General features: G+C 45.0%; 1 protein-coding gene across 1 annotated transcript; it reads right to left on the bottom strand.

The window, feature by feature from the left end:
• Window positions 1-1,621: 1,621 nt before the first annotated feature.
• On the bottom strand, window positions 1,622-21,379 carry AAGAB (alpha and gamma adaptin binding protein). Its single transcript, XM_075273183.1, has 10 exons — window positions 21,223-21,379; window positions 10,201-10,391; window positions 8,515-8,611; window positions 8,125-8,214; window positions 7,320-7,403; window positions 6,150-6,226; window positions 4,743-4,842; window positions 3,684-3,788; window positions 2,174-2,223; window positions 1,622-1,939 (listed from the first exon to the last, which is right to left on the bottom strand). The coding sequence occupies exons 1-10, from the start codon at window positions 21,290-21,292 to the stop codon at window positions 1,862-1,864; spliced, it is 942 nt and encodes a 313-aa protein (XP_075129284.1). The 5' UTR covers window positions 21,293-21,379; the 3' UTR covers window positions 1,622-1,861.
• Window positions 21,380-21,455: the final 76 nt, after the last annotated feature.

The following is a 21,455-nucleotide window of genomic DNA, read 5'->3' as shown; positions in this document are numbered from 1 at the left end:
TCAAAAACTCAATACATCCCCCCAATTTGCTACTTTATATAAAGGAACAATAAAAAAAAATGGAAAAAAATAATATTGTCGCATCCAAAAATGTCTAAACTGATAATTCAAATAATCCAGCACAGTGAAGCAAAAAAAACAAAACATAATTATTAGCTGACTCAGCTGCAACTTCCGGATGGTTTGCCCTGGTTAGCTAGCAGCAATTCTACTGTGGCTCACCACTGTGTGTCGTGGGCTAAGGATGTGGCGACACTGGTGTAGTACGGTGCCCCAGACACCAGCACCTACTGTACAGGGAATTGCAGCATGGCTCCATTTGTCTAGTGCAGGCAAAACTAGAAAGGGGACAGAGCACTAACAGGTACTGCTTTACCTTCATTCTCAGTGGGAGCTAGACCCCAACTAATCATAAAGTGATAGCATATCCATTAGACTAATCCAACACTTTACAGCATGAGGAATGCCAAAGAAAGTCCAAAGTAGATGTGCACACTGCTATGGCTGCATAAACTAGAGATGGCCATGGGAATCCTCCTTTAAATCTCATGTATAAATGTGTGCAGCAAGCGCCCTCTAGTGGTGGTGCTTGGCAGTCATAATTTTATAACTGCAGTGTTTCTGACACATGTTACAATTTACCCTGCACAGACACACAGTAAGCTGGTGTATGCAGCTACAAGAAAATGGCCACGGGCATGCAGAAGAGCCCGATGGAAGGGCCGACTGCCCATGCCTAGAAGTTTGAAACCCAGGACGGAAGAAGACACAGGGAGAGGTTTTCCAAACAAAGATAGAGGCAGCGCTGGAGAGTTCTCTTGCAGCATTGGGGATGCCCCCAGTGCTGCGACAAAACTCATTTGCATACAGAAGAAAACTGGGATTTCTACCGAACGGCGGCGCAGAGAAGACATCTAAAGGTAGGAGAAGAATAACCTTTCTTAAGGCTATTCCTATGTAGTAGGCAGAAAAAAATGGGATTCCAATGACTGAATCCCTTTAAAGTCGACTCCATGTAAACATATGGTCATCGTTCTCCATCCGCTTTCCTCTGTTGTTAGTATTCACAAAACTGATCCGTTAACCTGATGAAAATGGCCCCTAAATGATAATTCACCATCATATAACTAGTTCCTCCGCTCTCTAACCAATGCATGAGTGTAGGGAGATTAGTCTGGGCTTATTGGCTTATTTCCTGCTGGGTGAGAGACACCAGGAAGTGGAGAGCAGCGGGAGACCTAGAAAGCGGCAGAACAGCAATGATGGGGGATGGGAGAGTTAAGATTGCTTAAGCCTTCAAAACCATTCTGCTCCTTTTTCTAAGGACGATGATCCTGCCAGGCAACCCCTTTAATACCTGGAATCACTATAGGAGCTATCACAGAGCACCCTGACAGAACCGGTTTCATGCTGGGGTGCGACTATAGGGGGCTATTGAGCCCTGGACCCTAGGGGGCGCCCCCTACCAAAGTAGGTAGGGACTCCTTTACAAATTTTGTACTGGGTCCCAGGAGCTTCTGGTGTCATATATTGGTTAGTTTCCCCGCTGGATGAAAGCTCTTCCTAGAGACCATATTTCAGAATCTTTCCCCTAAATCACCTCAGACCTGTGATGTACATGTTGGAATGAATACAAAATAGTTTATTGAGATTTGTTTCTTTCTAATAAATACACAACTGGGATCACAGATGAGAATATGTCCTAGAGGAAGATGTGATATTAGGTTCCTTGCCGTGAAATAAATGTACAAAAAGTAAGGAGAGACCCCTAGAAGCACAACAGACGTACGCCCCGGTGTTCTTCCTCGTGCCAAGGCCTGGCATCTTGCCAGTATACATATATACACAATACTTGCTGCTATCAATTCTCCTCATCAGAAGAAATGCCTTCAATTTCATCCCGGTCTCCTCCAATGGCCATCCAGAAGGCTTTGGCAACCTGAAACAAACCATAGAAGTAGGAGATGGTTCTGCATGGCTTCCCCGTCAGTATTATCAGGTACTACCAAATACAAGAATTACTGTAGGTAGATTATGGGTATGTTCACACACTTGGCCATCAGTGTAGTGAGTGATGGTTGTGCCAAGGACAGACCCGTCCCATCTATAGGGGTATATTCCTTATTACAGACCAGTACCCTGTTACCAGGCAGGTATTACTACTACACGTTACCTTTTCTGCATGAAGTTTTCTTTGTTCGTGTGGCAGAGAGGCAGCTTTATCTGAGGAGGAAAAAAACACATATTGGACATGAGTTGTAGGGAAATTGTATATGTATAGTATGTACAAACACAGCCAGTGATAGAGACAGATACATATATAATTGAGTCCCATACTGTATGAGCAGTTATCACTTTGCGGAAAAGCAGCTTTTTTGTTGCAGATTTTGCTGCGGTTTTTAGAGCCAAAGCCAGGAGTGGATTGTGCAGAGGATAGAAGTATAAGAGCTTCCTATATATTTCCCATTCTTTTTTTATACACTCCTGGCTTTGGCTCAAAAAAATGCAGCAAAATCTGCAACAAAAAAAGCTGCGTTTCTGCAACGTGGAGCCTTAAGCAGGATTTCCCAAAAAGTGCAAGTTGTGTGATTTAATGAGATTTTTTGCATCAGTGACAACATACCATGCAGCCACTTTGGCTGTCACATCTCCAAAATTGAGAAATAGTTGCTAGCTAGATGAGTGAACACTATTCGAAACAGCCGTTTCTAATAGCACACTCCCATAGAAATGAATGGACGTGGTCTGCGTGCCGGCCGCTTCCATTCATTTCTATGGGAGCGTGCTATTTGAAACGGCTGTTTCGAATAGTGTTCGCTCATCTCTAATTAGTTACCCTGTACACATTTTCAAAAGTGACAACCAAGGATGTGAGTAAAAGCTCACCTCACCAGCTCCAGTGGAAAGGTTCTGGTTGGGTCCCCCCCTGTGCGACTTCTCTACACAACCGTTGGCCATGTCCCATCTGTACATTTTAGCTGCATTTACATTCCCCTTTCCTTCTCTATCTGGGCCCAGACCACCATGAAGCCTTGTTCACAATATATCTGTGTTCTCAAGTAACCCATCAATTATCGGTGCCCCCCCCCCCTCTACATAACAATTATGCTCCCTTTTGTGACAAAGAATTCCTCTATGGAAACATGCTGCTGACCAATTGCTATTTTTGCCATTAAAAGGGTGAGTTTTTCCTTTCTAACAGTGAAATTCTGTGTATGATAAATCTTCATGTCACACTGCAGTGTACCAGAGGACAGAGGTATGGCACACCGTCAGAAAGGAGATCAAAGATGTTTCAGCCGTCTTATTGTTGTGAGGAGGATTTCCGAGGCCCCCTTTGACCTCTGGGTCTGGTGACGGCTATGAACACTGTGACCCCTATAAGTGTGCCAGGCAACAACCCCTTTCATAACTGCAGCCAAAAGTTGCCTGCTATGAGGCTGCTGGGGATTGGTCAATACCAGCAGGAGAATCAGCTCATTCTTACACATTGCCCTGCAGAGACACTGGGAAAATGTGGTATTACAAGGCGTCCACTCATGTCCTTCCATTCTAGCTAGTAAAGGGAGATCCAATGGTGGCATATAAGGTATATAGTCACCCACCTTACTTTTTTTTGCAAAAAAATAAAAAATTTGCATAGTGTTGAATGTAACTCTCTGCAGTATGATGAATAGCACTACCTTTCATTTCCTGAAGTTTATTGAAAAGTCGTCCAAAATTCTCCAGGTCCCCTTCCCCAGAAGTAAGGCTGGCGAGTTCTCGAATATCAAGATCCAACATGGGGTCTGAGGATAATAGCAGGTGGGTTTGTTAGTCAAGCCAGTGAACCCCGACCTCTTGTCAGAGAGGTCCCGTCTCTTCTGGTGTATTTTTAGCATATCTCCATAGCTTTCCCACAGCGCAGACTGAGGAGGTCTGGCCAAAATACATCGCAGCTCAAAATACAACGCAGTCTACAGATCAGTGAGAAATAACGCTATCTGACAATAGATCTAGGCAGCCCTGGACATATAGGGGAAAATGTATCTAATCCTGAACACTAGAATTCTATCATTAAAAAGTTTGGCTCCATTTTTCTACACTCCCTCCACTTTGGTGAGGAAAAAAACAGCATGGCCAGTCCTTTCAGCTGCTGAACTCGATTTATCAGATACAACCTTTTTGAAAAAATAAATACATAAATTGTCAATCGCCCTACATTGGAGGTGGCATCATTGAAAGTCATGTAATAGCTCAGTACAAGGAGTGAAAACATTAAAGCCAGTTATAAATGATAACTTTTCATAAATGACTTGTAAGGAACTCTAGGATACATCTCACTTTTCAGGCGGATGTACTTTCTACATATTAATCTATAGAGAGGAGAGGGAGAGGAGGAGGCTGCTAGAAAAGACACTCAACTACTTGCTGCTGCCATATTCTGCTGCTGTGTGAGAGATGGCTCTTTTAAGACTGTAATATCTTCCACATAAAATACACAGAATGAGGCAGCACAATGGCTAGCACTGTAACTTTGCAGCGGTGAAGTCCTAGGTTGAAATCCAGCCAAGAACAACATCTGCGAGAGGTTTGTTTTCCCTGTGTGTGTGTGGATTTCCTCCGGGTACTCTGGTTTCCTCCCACACTCCAAAAACATACTGATAGGGATTGCAGATTATAATCCAACCACATCAAGATAAATCACTTTCCAAAACTCTACTGATGATAATCCTAGCACACTAGAGCGGCTTAAAACTCACCTACTACGGTATCAATCTGAGAGTCACTATGGCTGTCAGAGTCACCTGCTCGTCCCTGATCTGTAGAAGGCACTGTGGCGGATCCACCAGACACAGAGACCTGAAAGACACAAGTCACAAATACAATTTAGATGAAATATACATATATATGACAATCCTACTAATATTATACTCAATCATGCAAAAACGGCTGTACGGATTTGGATAAACTTTGGCACATAGTTTGTAACTTCGAATAACACATAGGTTACTTTTTATCCCGGTAAATGACATGGCTTCACGACTGTTATGCATTTATGTTCATATACTATATTATACTGCTCTTGCCTGTAGGACAATCAGCTAATTGCAGCTTGCTGATAAAGCCATGTCTGTTATCTCTCTATGTAAACACACAGATAACACTGAGTCCATTCTGTACAAGCATCTGCATATTATCTGATCTGTATAAGTGTTCTGTGTCCTCTAGGCAGCGTGCCGAGACACTGAGATGGAAAAATCCCTTTAATCCAAATTGGCAGTTTCCCAATTTCAAATATGCCAGGAAAAAGAAAATCTAATTTGTCGCAAGAAGGTAGCCAGCAGTCAACCGACTTCTCCTCAAGCAGAGCTGAGGAGGATTGAGCAAGCTAGGCGTCAAGCGGCTCTTAGAGCAGCCGAAATGCCGGAGCAGGTGGATCATCGATGCCAACAGCACGCTCTCAGTGAGCTGCTGAGATCCCGGAACAATCACAGGCATGGTGTGAGGAACAGGTTCAGCAGCAGAACAGCTTGAGAGCTGCCGAAACCCCGAAGCAGGCGAACCATCGACAGCAGCAATTTGCTGAATATAGGCAGATCATCGACACCAACAACCCACAGACGAAGTCGCGGGCAGGAGCTAGTTTTCACATATTTATGTCCCCAGTGCAATATGGTAATATCAAGTAAGTAATTACTGTGGCTTTAATGCAACATATCAGGCTTCACTGCAGTCTTAGTACATCTTCCCACACAACAGTAATGTGCTATAATATCATTATCACTGCAACCCCTTTTACGTAATACAAAGCCATAAACATCAAAATGGAGAATAGGAACCATAGTAGAGACAAATGACCTCAGGAGTTGGCTTAGATTTGAGCTACAGAGCTATAATTTACGAGACTTTCTGGCGTAAATTATAGTAAATGTGGTGCAACGTGGCTAGCGTCACAGTCTCTCAGTAGCTGGCCCCCTTTTTGGAAAAGTGTCACAAGTAAATTCTGGTGCAAAAATGGTAGCGTGCAAAATCTGCAACTTTTATCATACAGCAGAAAATGGCGTAAAACGTATGATAACTTCTCCCCACTGAGAATACATAGTTAGCACAAAGACCACAGTATTGCCTCATAGATTGTGATAATCCTATACGAAATATAAACTCACATTATCCTGTGGATCTCCATTACTCTCTGTACTGTGATTCATGGCTGTCAATGAGCTGAAGATCCCAAAGGATTGTTCTGGAATTACAAGAATATGTAGTGAGTCAGCAGGTCTGAAACAGGAACACATGGAGAATCCTGGACAGAAAATTTGGGGTCCTAGAGCGCCGATCCGGTGTGGTGATGTTTCTGATCTGGAGCTGAAGTAGATTTCAAGCACTGTCCTAATAGGAATCTTATATGTTGTTGCTCGTCTGTCACCATGCCCTTCCTCACAGCAGTGCCTATTACTGCAATGTGATAGGTACTTCAGCAGAATTGGGGTGCGTTCACATGATGTAAAATGGAGCGCAAGCTGGCACGTATACGGCGTGTCAGATTTTGCACACTCAAAAAGATCCCATTGATTTCAATGGGAGTTACGAGCGTATATGCCACGTTATTTTGCGCCCGTAATTTTGCGGCTTTGAGCGTGCAAAATGCTGACACACGTATAGATGCCAGCTTGCGCTCCATTTTACATCGTGTGAACGCACCCCAATTCTGCTGAATTACCTATCACATTGCAGTAATACGTGCTGCTGTGAGGAAGGGCATCTTCACTGACTGTCACAAACGCCCTTCTGACAGTGAAGAGTTACGGTACCGGCACCGATAGCTCTTCACCGGGGGCACAGAACGGGAAAGCCGATAGTGCCAACATTGTCTGAACTATATTACGCTACGCAGGACACACCACCAACTGGTAACGCCTACCTGTCAATGTATTCATACCTTTTAGGCCCCATGCACATGGGGCAATACAGAATAAAAATAAATAAATGTGTCTATACATTGGCCGTACCTAGTCTGGAGACCAGAAGCCTTGTATAGTGATATAGTGATCTATGATGCTGGGATTCTCAGCCTCCTTGCGACTCACTGTCCCACATTATATACAATATAAGGGTTTGTAGTCACTATAGATCACTATGATGCAAGTATACCCATCCTAACTAGGTTCGGAAAGGATAAATCCAGCCAATGCATGGACGGGATTTCCCAGTGCAGATTCCCCAGTGAACACACACCACAGACCTCTAAGAAAAACCCTGTAGAATGGCTCATTCCTGGTGAGGTGAGGGCTCCTCTTTAATAACTGCTATTACTTATCTCATTTTCCATTACATACCAGTCTTCATCTCCACATTAGACCACACGTTGGCATTTAGAGCTTGAACTATTCGAGTGACACCAGTGGATTCTGGGAAATCATCTGCATCAAAGAATAATACATGTGAATAGTTAGAACATCATTCTTGTTTAACCCTAATATCCATCTTAAAGGGATTGCCTGCTCAACAGAAATAAGTCCTCCATAGGGAACTTGAGCCTGCGATCACTTGTACTACGACTGTATGGCGACCTATGAATTCTTCCATAACTACTGAGGCCTTGATAGTTATATTACGTCAGACCTGGTGGCCTTTAGAAGGCTCCCGAGTGCCATACTAACCACCCAGCTTCCATGGTCTTGTGGCGCAGGTATCAGACTGGCAACGGAAAAAAAATGTGAGAGGAAGGGAGGGGCGAATCCATGGCCCTATAAACATTTAATGCCCGGATCAAATTTCTGTTTAATACAGTGGATACATGGTGGTTATGGCACCCACTCTGCTTTTGATTTCATATTCAAAGACCTGTCAGGAAAGGGTTAGCAATTGCCCAAAAAGGAAAAAAGCAGACAGTGGCGGTGCTTTTGTATTGTGGTACAAAATGACAGAGCCATTTTACGATACGAATGAATTGATTTGACGATTCTTGTTAAAAATCAGATTATGGGGGTCATCAGGATAAGTTATCAAGGATCGATCACAAAGGTGAACCTATGACCTTGTAACAGGTGGATAACTATTTTTCTATTATTATGTACGCCATTTCCGGCACGCTGCGTAATTTTTATTGAGTCGGACAAACCCTTTAATATGCCAACCTACCATCTTCATCTGGAAGCTCCTCAGGATTCAATTCAACCAGCTCGAACCCATGTTGTATACACCACTCCTGTGCCGTCTGCCGGTTCACACCTGCACACAAAGTATTAACCAGATTAAACCCAAATCTTATTCAGTGGCTCCCCAGAAACTCATGAAAAGCCTAATTTAGCTCCAAATACAGAAGTAATGGAGATTATTCCACATTACTACACCAATTACATGCAAAATAGAGGATGAATCCAGTATTACAAGTCACTCATGTGAGTGAGGTCTGAGGTGGTAAACACATGTGGTCCTGTGCTAAGCCTGAAGCAGCGCCCTCTGCAGGCCAAACTGCAGTACTGCTGGACACAGAGGACTACAAGGGGCACAGTATTATTCACATCTCACCTGTCTCACAAGCACGGTCACACACCAAGATCATTACGTCTAGCAGCCAGTCTTCAAGCAGCGGAAGCCAAGGAGACACCTTCTCCAGACCCGATTTCTATCATATAGGGTTACACAAGAAGAGAATATTCATGGCTGAAGTAACAAGTACATTCCTAGTTTTACTATCTTTATTATCCCATCTGATGCTGATAATATTGGACAACAAATGGACATTATTAAAAGCCATCAGCCAATTTTTTTTTATTACTGTACTAGGTGATAAGCTGCAGTCAGATTCTGCTGGCACCGCTGATCTCCCTGCACAACAACGGATCAGACATGTAGAAACCCAACATTATTATCATTTCTGCTCTTCAGATGACAAACTGCCCAGATAGAAAAGCTTCAGTACTGTTGGCTTCTCGAATGGAGCATTATGTGACCTCACAGACAATAGTAAGTGCTTTCCTTTCAGCCCCAACCCCTCATTTGGTAGTTCGGGGGGGGGAAGGGGGCTATTACTTCATTATTAGAATTCATTTTTCCATAACAGGAGGACCCTAAGACTTTCCCTGCTTTGCCAACTACTCCCACTGCTGAGTCTGCATTTTAAGGGCTTGTCCCAGAAACATCGTAAACCACCTATAAAAAGGATAGATGCTACGTTTGTGCTTGCTGGGGGTCCCGACACTATGACCACCACAAGCATTAGCAGAACAGAGGCCCCATGTCCACTTCACTGGAATAAAGCAGCGGCTGCGCAGGCACATTGTTACTCTATTTAAAGTCTATGAGGCTGAGCACTAGAACTGCCTATTTTGGTCAGTCCCATAGAATTTAAATGCTGTGCTGTGTATAAGGAACACATGCTGATTCTGGACCAATGAAGATGGCAGGTATAGGCCATTATATAAAATAAGGAATTTAGAAATGTGCAATAGGTGATGCATGAGAATCCATCTTTGACAGAATTAAAGTGAATGTATCTTAGGTAAGTGCGTATGTATTAGGCCTTTATACATACAGTATATGGGAGGGGTATATATCTATCATGGCTTCTGTACTTATCAGCTTACCCGGCAGCACATAGGTAGTCATACACAGTGCTCTGTATTCTGCTGACTGTAAGGGACAGCACCAATAAGGAATAGTTTCCCCATATATAAAGCATTTTCTATAACAAAGGTACGTTAGGTGTCTACTATATAATGTATGCAATTCTCCAAAGGTGAACTTAGATTTTTCAGGTGGCCGCATGCTTGAAATTTCCACTCAGCAGACAAACAACTAGTGGAAGCTATTTCAGAGTGTTTATCCGCTTTGGAGGAAAAAACAGTGTCTGAAATGTTTTCCTTGGTATCCACACATTTACTCAACAGCTGTTGAATCACTCATGTGAAAGGTTAGGGGAAAGCAGCAAAACTCCTACAAAGCGCACTCTCAGGTCTTATTCAGTGTGCACCCCGAGTCTTCAGCCGCTGACCTCGGATCCCCTCTACTGTTGTGTAGAGGATCATCTACCGCTGTCCTCCATATTTGGTGGGCCTCCATATCTGACTTTTCTTAATAACCTCTTGCCACCTTCTTCCACATTGGCATGAAAATAAAAAACGCTTATAAAACTCTCATTTCCTAAACTTTTCAGCGTTAGAAAAAAAACCGCAGTAATATTTGCTTACATCACATGACACTATGAACACTTACCGCTGTGCTGTCAAAGTATACAATGAAGGCCTGGACGGACTCTGCGACCTGAGTGGTGACATGTCCTGTGCTGGGTACAATGCAGATATTCACATTGGCAGAGTAATATTTGTTGTCTATCCTCCATGGGTACTGTCTCACTTCTCCATCTTCTTGTACAGGTGCAAGAAGTTGTTCTGCCCCAATGATTTCTGCAAGAAACAGGAAGCGTGAATGTACAATGGTGTATGACTTAAGAGGGTGGATACAACACAAGGCTTGTCAACAAGAATAAAACTAACCAAACATGGCAGCCAAGTCAGGATCAAACTCCTCCGGGCTTCCCTGAGTCTACATTAAGGCTAGCCTGCATTCTGCTTATGAATCTTTCCCCTTGTGACTAGCCTAGGTTTCCTCCTTTGAAATCCACGGCAAACACCACAGAGGATTATCGACATGCTGTGCGTTTAAAACCCGCAATACACTTTGCACTGCAGGTTTTTTCTGCAGCGTGTGGATGGCCTCTACACTTGTACTGACCATGACAGTGGGTCAGCCATTGGAGATTCCAACTACAGTACGCGTTCTTAACCTAAAGGAATTTTTAGGGATTTCACATTAGACATCTATACATGTTTTGCTTTGTGGTACTGCTGCTCAGCCCTTCTCACTTAAATAGGCCAAGCTTCATCACAAGGCACCACCATACAGATGTGGCTGTCCTGGGTACTGCACCATGCACCGATGCTGCTTAATTCTTGGGGGTTGAACGTCAACTAATCAGATAGTGTCTATATGTCTTCTATATATCATAGAGGGGGTCCCCCGTACAGGACCACCTTCAAAGAGCCAGAAGAGAGTCACTCTGTATGATCAGCCCCCCCTCTGGCAGACTAGCGCTACTACAAGGACAGCCAGGAAATTCAGCTGTGTTGTGGGGGTGCTAGGGTTGGGACCTGAAGCAGTCCACTGATTTCAGAAAGCATAACTTATGGCACAAGAAAACACCATAACTTGCTTATCTGTAGGGATTCAACAACTGGAACCCCCACTGATCCGTTGAAGAAAGAGCAATGTCCCCTTCAGTTAAATGCCGCTCACAACCGAGTAGAGGGCTGCAAAGTACCCCAAACTAAATTCAAAGGGATCATCCAAAAGGGTCATTGTGCTTTACCTGTAATACAGCTTCATAGGTCTAGTGATCTTTAAAGGTCCCAGATTTTGGATACCCACAGATCAGCAAGTTACAGGGTGTTAGCAGTATGCCAATCCTTACATTAAAAACCACTTGGACAAGGCGTACGCCTCTGCCAATTGGATAAAATCTCAATAAGTACTGAAGGTTTTCACTCACTGACAAGAAGCAGAGATCATCACCTAAACATACATGCATGCTCAATGTGTACATACGCATAGGAGACCATCATGATAAAGCAGAGTAGTCGGGATCAGCAGAGCTTCTCCTATTGACTTTCTATGAAGTCTTCCAAACTAAAGAAGCGTGCCCGCCTCGCAGACAGTTGTAAAACACAGAGCTGCCTTCTCAGACAGGCTGCGCCTCCAAAACAAATGTTATCCCAGGAATGTGCTTTGAACATGTGCCTTCTGAGCCTGGCGCACGAGACAAACCGAATGTGAGCGAGAAATATGCGCACAACACAAAAAAGACTTCTGTCAGCTTTCCCGACAACTGGCTTGTTGTCACCCAGTCACTGACAGCCATTAAACTCACCCCGTCCACAGCTCAACCCAAAACATGCGGTGCCTGGGTCAGACTACACCAAGGCTTCCCATATTCTGGATTTATGGGATCAACACTCCGAAAATGAAAGGGAAAAGCAATAAAGTTCATCAAATTCAAATAGCCATTGCTGACCACTTCGTGTTTGCTCCAAAAACCATTGCAATCCAGGCCAAGTCGGCCCAAACTGTAAAAGTGGCTATCCAGGTGGTGGCAGACGAATGGGAATAGTTTCCTCAGTGGTTCTGCTTTATAGACATTTACTGGAAAAGCTTTGCTAGTACACCACAACTAAACCATTCAAAACTGCAGTGTAAAGCATGGTGGATTCAAAAGATGTTCTATGGGGGCATCAATGCAGCTAAGCATAAAGGACCTTATATACATCATATAGATCATGATCATATAAGATGAACAGCATTTGCCATGCTGATATAAGTGACAAGAGTCAGGACATGGTGCCATCTAGTGTTCAAAGTGTAGAGTAATGTGCACATCCACCTAATGAGCTGAGTGGTGAAGGACATGCAGCCTTCTTCTATAGGGGTAGCGAGAGGGGACTATATAGTCAGGGAGGGAGCAGTCTCTGTAGTAGTATAGCTGAGAAGCCTTCTTCTATAGGGGTAGGGAGAGGGGACTATATAGTCAGGGAGGGAGCAGTCTCTGTAGTAGTATAGCTGAGAAGCCTTCTTCTATAGGGGTAGGGAGAGGGGACTATATAGTCAGGGAGGGAGCAGTCTCTGTAGTAGTATAGCTGAGAAGCCTTCTTCTATAGGGGTAGTGAGGGGGGACTATATAGTCAGGGAGGGAGCAGTCTCTGTAGTAGTATAGCTGAGAAGCCTTCTTCTATAGGGGTAGGGAGAGGGGACTATATAGTCAGAGAGGGAGCAGTCTCTGTACTAGCATGGTAGTATAGCTGAGAAGCCTTCTTCTATAGGGGTAGTGAGAGGGGACTATATAGTCAGGGAGGGAGCAGTCTCTGTAGTAGTATAGCTGAGAAGCCTTCTTCTATAGGGGTAGGGAGAGGGGACTATATAGTCAGGGAGGGAGCAGTCTCTGTAGTAGTATAGCTGAGAAGCCTTCTTCTATAGGGGTAGGGAGAGGGGACTATATAGTCAGGGAGGGAGCAGTCTCTGTAGTAGTATAGCTGAGAAGCCTTCTTCTATAGGGGTAGGGAGAGGGGACTATATAGTCAGGGAGGGAGCAGTCTCTGTACTAGCATGGTAGTATAGCTGAGAAGCCTTCTTCTATAGGGGTAGTGAGGGGGGACTATATAGTCAGGGAGGGAGCAGTCTCTGTACTAGCATGGTAGTATAGCTGAGAAGCCTTCTTCTATAGGGGTAGGGAGAGGGGACTATATAGTCAGGGAGGGAGCAGTCTCTGTAGTAGTATAGCTGAGAAGCCTTCTTCTATAGGGGTAGGGAGAGGGGACTATATAGTCAGAGAGGGAGCAGTCTCTGTACTAGCATGGTAGTATAGCTGAGAAGCCTTCTTCTATAGGGGTAGTGAGAGGGGACTATATAGTCAGGGAGGGAGCAGTCTCTGTAGTAGTATAGCTGAGAAGCCTTCTTCTATAGGGGTAGGGAGAGGGGACTATATAGTCAGGGAGGGAGCAGTCTCTGTAGTAGTATAGCTGAGAAGCCTTCTTCTATAGGGGTAGTGAGGGGGGACTATATAGTCAGGGAGGGAGCAGTCTCTGTACTAGCATGGTAGTATATCTGAGAAGCCTTCTTCTATAGGGGTAGTGAGAGGGGACTATATAGTCAGGGAGGGAACAGTCTCTGTAGTAGTATAGCTGAGAAGCCTTCTTCTATAGGGGTAGGGAGAGGGGACTATATAGTCAGGGAGGGAGCAGTCTCTGTACTAGCATGGTAGTATAGCTGAGAAGCCTTCTTCTATAGGGGTAGTGAGAGGGGACTATATAGTCAGGGAGGGAACAGTCTCTGTAGTAGTATAGCTGAGAAGCCTTCTTCTATAGGGGTAGGGAGAGGGGACTATATAGTCAGGGAGGGAGCAGTCTCTGTACTAGCATGGTAGTATAGCTGAGAAGCCTTCTTCTATAGGGGTAGTGAGGGGGGACTATATTGTCAGGGAGGGAGCAGTCTCTGTAGTAGTATGGTAGTATAGCTGAGAAGCCTTCTTCTATAGGGGTAGGGAGAGGGGACTATATTGGGTTATTTTGTCAGCAGTTTCCCCTCTGGATGGTTTAGTACAGAGCTCAGCCCCTGCAGCACATATTAGCAGTAGTATCAAGGGGAACACATGGAAGCAAACAGATGAGAGGGGTGTTTTTTATGGTCTAAACACTGTAACTCATAAACGCAAAGCATGACAGTGCCCCATGTGACTGCTGAGGATCAATCACTGGCCTCAGCGGTGACCCAGGGCACATGACATCACCCAGGAGGTCAGAAGAGGACCAAGGCAGAGGGCTGGATGCCACTAGGAGGCCCACAAAAGGTTAAGGAAGGCAAGTATATATTTGTATATTTATTTATTTTTTTACACCACCCATAATTTCACCTCTGGTTCTATACAAACAAGTATGGACAGAAATGAACCAAAGGGTCAACTCGTCTGTACTTGAGACAAAACAAATCTTCAGAGGTTAGCCCATCTCTAGTATCAGCCCCCACTGATCTGATATCGATGGATAAGGTCGATATTTTTAGCCCAGAAAACTCATTTAAACAAATATTGATCAGTCATCTACAGATGATGCTATAAAACAAATCATGTAAATATTTATAGCACTAAAGCAAGTTAAACCTAAATTCTAGTCACAAGGGTTAATATTAGATACTTCTGTATACAGTATATCGGAGGTCTCGCCTATCAGTATTTCTATACAAACCCTGCCGTACCTAGGAGCCTAGTTGCCCAAACAGGTTATGGATGGTAATGGTAAAATGATTGAGCATTTAAGATGAACATTCATGTCCTCTGACATTGGCGAAGGCTGACAGTGCGCTGAATTCAGTTCAGTCAGCTTTGGCGGTATGAGCTCACATTCGGAGGTTATCGTTACAGCTTATCTGTACATGTAAACTCTGCTTAGGTTCCATTTACAGTAAAGGGGCGCATGCAGAGATCCCCATTGGGTTGATAATATAGTTACACCCTGATATCATAATTGGTGCTATACAAATGACATGTTAGATTCAGGAAATACTATTTGACTGATAAAACAAACAGAGCAAATGTTCATCAAATCTTCAGAAAAGATGTGACATGGCTGGTAACATGTGCTCTGTCACTGCTCTGAGGCTACGGGGGTGTTTAATAGAGAGACCTAGGAGAAAAGAGCAGCTGACGCAAGAACGCAAAGGAAAACAGCATAAGGCTAAGGCCCCACATTGCGGAAACACAGCTTTTTTTTTTTTTTTTTGCAGAATTTGCTGCGGTTTTTTTTGTGGTTTTTTTTAGCCAAAGCCAGGAGTGGATTGAGCAGAAGAGAGAAGTATAAGAACTTCCTATATATGTGCCATTCCTTCTGTAGCCATCCTTGGCTAAAAAAAAAAACACAACAAAAACTGCAACAAAAAAGGTAGCGTTTATGCAAAATGGGGCCTTAGCCTGAATGTGCTACCTTACGATGTGGTGTGGATTTGCCAAGAATTCCTCCTATGCATTGGGATCAGAGAAATCCATAGTCAATTTCTTCTTCAAATTTTTTTCCTGCTACATGTGGATAAGGTTTACTAAAATCTCATCTACTATTTTCTTTCTGTAATCCGCTGCAGTCAGCCTGCAATTCCAGATTGAAAATCTGCTGCAAATCTATCACCCAAAGGCTGATGCTCCACATTGCGGAAACTCACCTTTCTTTTGTTGCAGATTTTGTTGCGTTTTTTTTTTTTTTTTTGAGCCAAAAAAATGCAGCAAAATCTACAACAACAACAAAAAAGCTGTGTTTCCGCAACGTGGAGACTTTGCAGATAAGCTGCTTTTTTGTTGCAGAATAGATAAAGGAGTAGGTAGAAGTATAAGAACTTCCTAAATATTTCCCATTCCTTTGTAGCTATTCTTGGCTTTGGCTCAAAATACTGCAACAAAAACACAGCTTTTCCGCATGGTGTGGTCTCAGCTTGGAATCACACGTATTTGTGGAAGTTTCTGGTGTATTACTGCCACAAATGTAATAAAACAAAATGAGAAAGCTGTGCGAACAACATACAAAGCCATATTTATGGAGACTTTCTGATAAACTTGTTCCAGATCCCACAGAAAAAAAAAAAAAATCTGTATACTTTCAATTTGACATGGAACTCATATTTGTGTCAGAGACAACATTAACCCCTTCCCGACATGCGCCGTAATAGTACGGCGCATGTCGGGTCTGTAACTATGGCGACCGCCCGGGCAGGGGCGGATCCAGGGCCGGGCGAGCTGGGCAACCGCCCGGGGCCCCGCGGCGCTGCCGGGACCTAACAAAATGGTCCCGGTCGGCATGTCCCGATTCCAACTGAGCTCAGCGTTAAAGCAGGAGCTGACAGCTCCTGCTTTAAACGCCTATGTATTCAGCTTATCAGTGGTAGGACGCCGATGAGCTGACAACATAGGCGTTTAAAGCAGGAGCTGTCACAGCTCAGCTCCTGCTTTAACGCTGAGCTCCGGCATTTGTAGCCGCGATGTGATGATGTCATCATATCGCGGCTACAATATGTGTATGAGGGAGAGAGCTGCGGGGGAACGAAGAAAGGTGAGCGTGTGTGAGAACAGCATGACACTGGGGCAGATGGAGGGGGAGAACAGCATAACACTGGGGCAGATGGAGGGGGAGAACAGCACGACACTGGGGCAGATGGAGGGGGGAGAACGGCACGACACTGGGGCAGATGGAGGGGGAGAACGGCATGGCACTGGGGCAGATGGAGGGGGAGAACGGCATGACACTGGGGCAGATGGAGGGGGGAGAACAGCATAACACTGGGGCAGATGGAGGGGGAGAACAGCACGACACTGGGGCAGATGGAGGGGGAGAACGGCATGGCACTGGGGCAGATGGAGGGGGAGAACAGCACGGCACTGGGGCAGATGGAGGGGGGAGAACAGCACGGCACTGGGGCAGATGGAGGGGGAGAACGGCACGACACTGGGGCAGATGGAGGGGGAGAACAGCACGGCACTGGGGCAGATGGAGGGGGGAGAACAGCATGACACTGGGGCAGATGGAGGGGGGAGAACGGCACGACACTGGGGCAGATGGAGGGGGAGAACGGCATGGCACTGGGGCAGATGGAGGGGGAGAACGGCATGACACTGGGGCAGATGGAGGGGGGAGAACGGCACGACACTGGGGCAGATGGAGGGGGGAGAACAGCACGGCACTGGGGCAGATGGAGGGGGAGAACGGCATGGCACTGGGGCAGATGGAGGGGGAGAACAGCACGGCACTGGGGCAGATGGAGGGGGGAGAACAGCATGACACTGGGGCAGATGGAGGGGGGAGAACGGCACGACACTGGGGCAGATGGAGGGGGAGAACGGCATGGCACTGGGGCAGATGGAGGGGGAGAACGGCATGACACTGGGGCAGATGGAGGGGGGAGAACGGCATGACACTGGGGCAGATGGAGGGGGGAGAACGGCATGGCACTGGGGCAGATGAAGGGGGGAGAATGGCATGACACTGGGGCAGATGAAGGGGGGAGAATGGCATGACACTGGGGCAGATGAAGAGGGGAGAACGGCATGACACTGGGGCAGATGAAGGGGGGAGAATGGCATGACACTGGGGCAGAGATGGGGGGGAAATGAAACTGTGGGCAGATAAAGGGGGAGAATGTCATGAAACTGGGGACAGAGATAGAGGGGGGGGGACATGAAACTAGAGGTAGATGAAGGGTGTATATGAAAATGGGGGGGAGATATAATTTACGGGTGACTGTAGGAGGATTATACTGTGTGGAATCACATGAAAATTGAATGAGAATGGGTGGAGTCAACATAAAAGTGGGCGGGGCCTAATTTGGGGCGCTGCGCGCGCCGCACGTTTTGTTCCCTCTTTCTAGTCTTCAACAGTTGGGAAGTACAGGTTAGAAGTGCGAGACCCCCAGTAAGTAGGGCCCCGCCAAAGTCAATTGCCCAGGGCCCCGCAAACCCTGGATCCGCCACTGCGCCCGGGTGGCCGCCATAGCCGCCCGGTGTCTACTGCTTTAAGCAGTAGACAACCAGCTCTAATGCCTCCGATCGGTCCCCGGACCGAGTGGAGGCATTAACCCCTCCGGCGCCGCCATTTTGCCTGGGATCGCCGGCTCCTGGAGCATACTCCAGGGCCGACGTCACGTTGCCATGACAGCCGGGAGCCTGTACAAGGCTCCCAGGCTTGTCTGCAAATTGTCTCTTTTGCAGGCTGGTCTATGCAGCCTGCAAAAGAGAGGATGATTTTTTGCAATGCATTGTAATGCATTGCATTAGTGATCAGACCCCCTGGGGTTCAAACACCCCTAGTGGGTCTAATAAATGCAAAAAAAAAAAAAAATTAAAAAAAGTAAAAAAAAATATTAAAAAAATATAAAAAGTATTAAAAGTTCAAATCACCCCCCTTTCCCTAGAACACATATAAAAGTAGTTAAAAACTGTGAAACATATACATGTTAGGTATCCCCGTGTCCGAAATCGCCCGCTCTACAAATCTATAAAAATATAGGGGCCACACGGTGGCTCAATGGTTAGCACTGCAGCCTTGCAGCGCTGGAGTCCTGGTGTTCAAATCCTGCCAAGCGCAAAAAAAAAAAAAACATCTGCAAAGAGTTTGTATGTTCTCCTCGTGTTTGCATGGATTTCCATCCCATCTTCCAAAAAAGACATACTGATAGGGAAAAATGTACATTGTGAGCTCTATGTGGGGCTCACAATCTACATTTAAAAAAAAAAAAAAAAAAAAAAATTCTATAAAAATATTTTTCCTGTTCAGTAAACGCCGTAGCGGGAAAAATAGTCAAAAGTGCCAAACCGCCGTTTTTTCACTGTTTTGATTCTGATAAAAATTTGAATAAAAAGTGATCAAAGCAATAGCATTTCCCGAAAATAGTAGAACTAAAAAGTACACCCGGCCCCGCAAAAAAAGACGCCCTATACATCCCCGTACACGCACGTATAAAAAAGTTACGGCCGTCTGAATATGGCAACTTTTAGAAAGAAAAAAATTTTTTAACACAGTTTTGGATTTTTTTTAAGGGGTCAAAATGTAAATAAAACCATATAAATTTGGTATCCCTGGAACCGTACCGAAACACAGAATATAGAGGACATGTCATTTTGGCTGCACAGTGAACGCCGTAAAACCGAAGCCCGTAAGAAAGTCGCAGAAATGCATTTTTTCTTCAAATCCACCCCATTCTGAATTTTTTTCCAGCTTCCCAGTACATTATATAGAATAATTAATGGTGGCATCATGAAGAAAAATTTGTCCCGCAAAAATTAAGACATCATAGGGCTCTGGGAGCGGAGAAATAAAAAAGTTATGGGGTTTAGAAGGAGGGGAGTCAAAAACGAAAATCAAAAAATGGCATCAGCGGGAAGGGGTTAAGGACATTGGGGCTATGTGCATGTTCACACTGCGAACATGGAAGAAGAATTTGAGGTAGACTTCTGCTCCCCGTCATTCACCCCCTGAATTGACCTAATCTGCGGAGTGGGTCACCATGCAAACTTTGTGGCTAAATCAGCCGCAGAATCGAGGGTGAGATTGAGAAGAATGCTTATTGTTCACCATCTCTGCATGTTATTGAAACATTAAGGGCATTGGGGCTATGTGCATGTTCATACTGCATGCCTGCATGTCATTGAAACATTAAGGCTAAGGCCCCAAGGTATGACCCGCAGCTATAAAGACCCATGGGCAAAACCGTGGCAGGAACACATCGCAATTCTTCCTGCAGCAATTTCAACTGAAAGTTCACAGAGTTTTCCTCCGTGGACTTTCTGTTACAATTATATCTACGGGAAAGCTGGCGGCATTTCCGTAGATATAATTGATGTTCTGCGATTTCCAAAAACGCGCCGGTTTTGGAAATCGCAGTGAGTTCGTGTTGCTGGTTTTGCTACAAAGTGGGCATGAGATTTTAAAGAATCCTATCCACTTTGCAGTTACTGTAAATCGCCATTATTTTTCCCGCAGCGTTTCCAGCCCATGCGGTCCCAGCCTAAAAGACTACCCCTTTAAGTCTATGAGGAATCCATGAAAAATGGCCTGCAATATGACACATCCTACTTTTTGATTCACACTCTGTTTAAAAAAAAAATAAAAAATGTACATTTGAATACACCCATAGCCTTTCATTATTTGAGAACGGCCATGCAACGTCTGTCCCTCTCTGTCCCCCCTCCCACATTTCCCCACATGATATGATGCCATTTCAGGATAACTTTATAGGTCCAAGCTCCATCCACATGTTAAAGGACATGACTAGTGATGGCTCATACAATTTTATGTTTGTGTAATGACAGTCACCTCTATTACAGAATTATCTGATCCCCTGTATAAGCAATGCCGCCCCTGCTACCTCTTGTGTCACCCCCTCTACCTCATAGATTGTAAGCTCTTGCGAGCAGGGCCCTCAGTCCCATTGTGTGAAATGACTTTCTTTGTAATGTATCTTTCTGTCTGTATTTGACCCTACAAATTGTACAGCGCTGCGGAATATGTTGGCGCTATATAAATAAAATTTATTATTATTATATTAAAGTCTGTTTTCCTCCGTTGTGTATATACACCCTTAACTTTAGATCCACTTGTGGCCTTGGAACTTGTAATGATGAAGGTCTGTGGGTGTATCACATGTCACCCCATAACTTCTTCACTAATATTATTGAACCGTAGTCATACTGTGACCCCTTGTGTCGTGACTGGGATTTTCGGCAGTGTTTGCCTAGATGTGACAGTACATTAGGGGTCACAATGCCACTGTGATTTACTAACATTAGTGAAGGAGCTGCAGGAGATGTAGAGGCCCCATGTAACCCCAGCCTAAGGGCCCTATCACATAAGAGTCCGTCCATGGAGAACGAAGTCACTGAATTGTAGTCTGTTATCATGCAGGCACAGAAATTCCTGCAACACAATCTGCCGTTTGTGAATTCACCCTCATACAGCTACTAGCAGACTTACAGCATACATGACATATCCCATCATACGATCACACTTCATGTCATGTGACGTGACAGATATAACACAGCAGATGTCTATGACGCCTCACACGGCCCCTGCCATGTACAGATCTAGTAGCCATATATACAGGCCACAGATTGCAGCACACACAGCCCCCCATAGTCACATATACACGGGACAGTCTTACGTGTCACTAGGTCTTCCTCGTTAAATCCAGGAGCGCAGCTGGTGAGGAGCACACAAGGGACAGAGGCCATGACTGGACCGCTGTCTCTTCCGTACTACTACCCGGCCTACTTCCGCATGGCAACAGCCCAACTTCCTCATGGCAACTGTAGCACTTCCGCCCTGCCCTTCCTGAGTGAAGCCGAATGGGACGTTCCTTCTCCTCCTCTACTAAATGGTATGATCCGGAGTGCG

The sequence above is a fragment of the Leptodactylus fuscus genome, chromosome 5 (assembly GCF_031893055.1).
Source record: "Leptodactylus fuscus isolate aLepFus1 chromosome 5, aLepFus1.hap2, whole genome shotgun sequence".
Lineage (NCBI taxonomy): Eukaryota > Metazoa > Chordata > Amphibia > Anura > Leptodactylidae > Leptodactylus > Leptodactylus fuscus.
The sequence above is the reverse complement of the archived record's forward strand: the minus strand, read 5'-3'. Positions and strand labels throughout refer to the sequence as shown.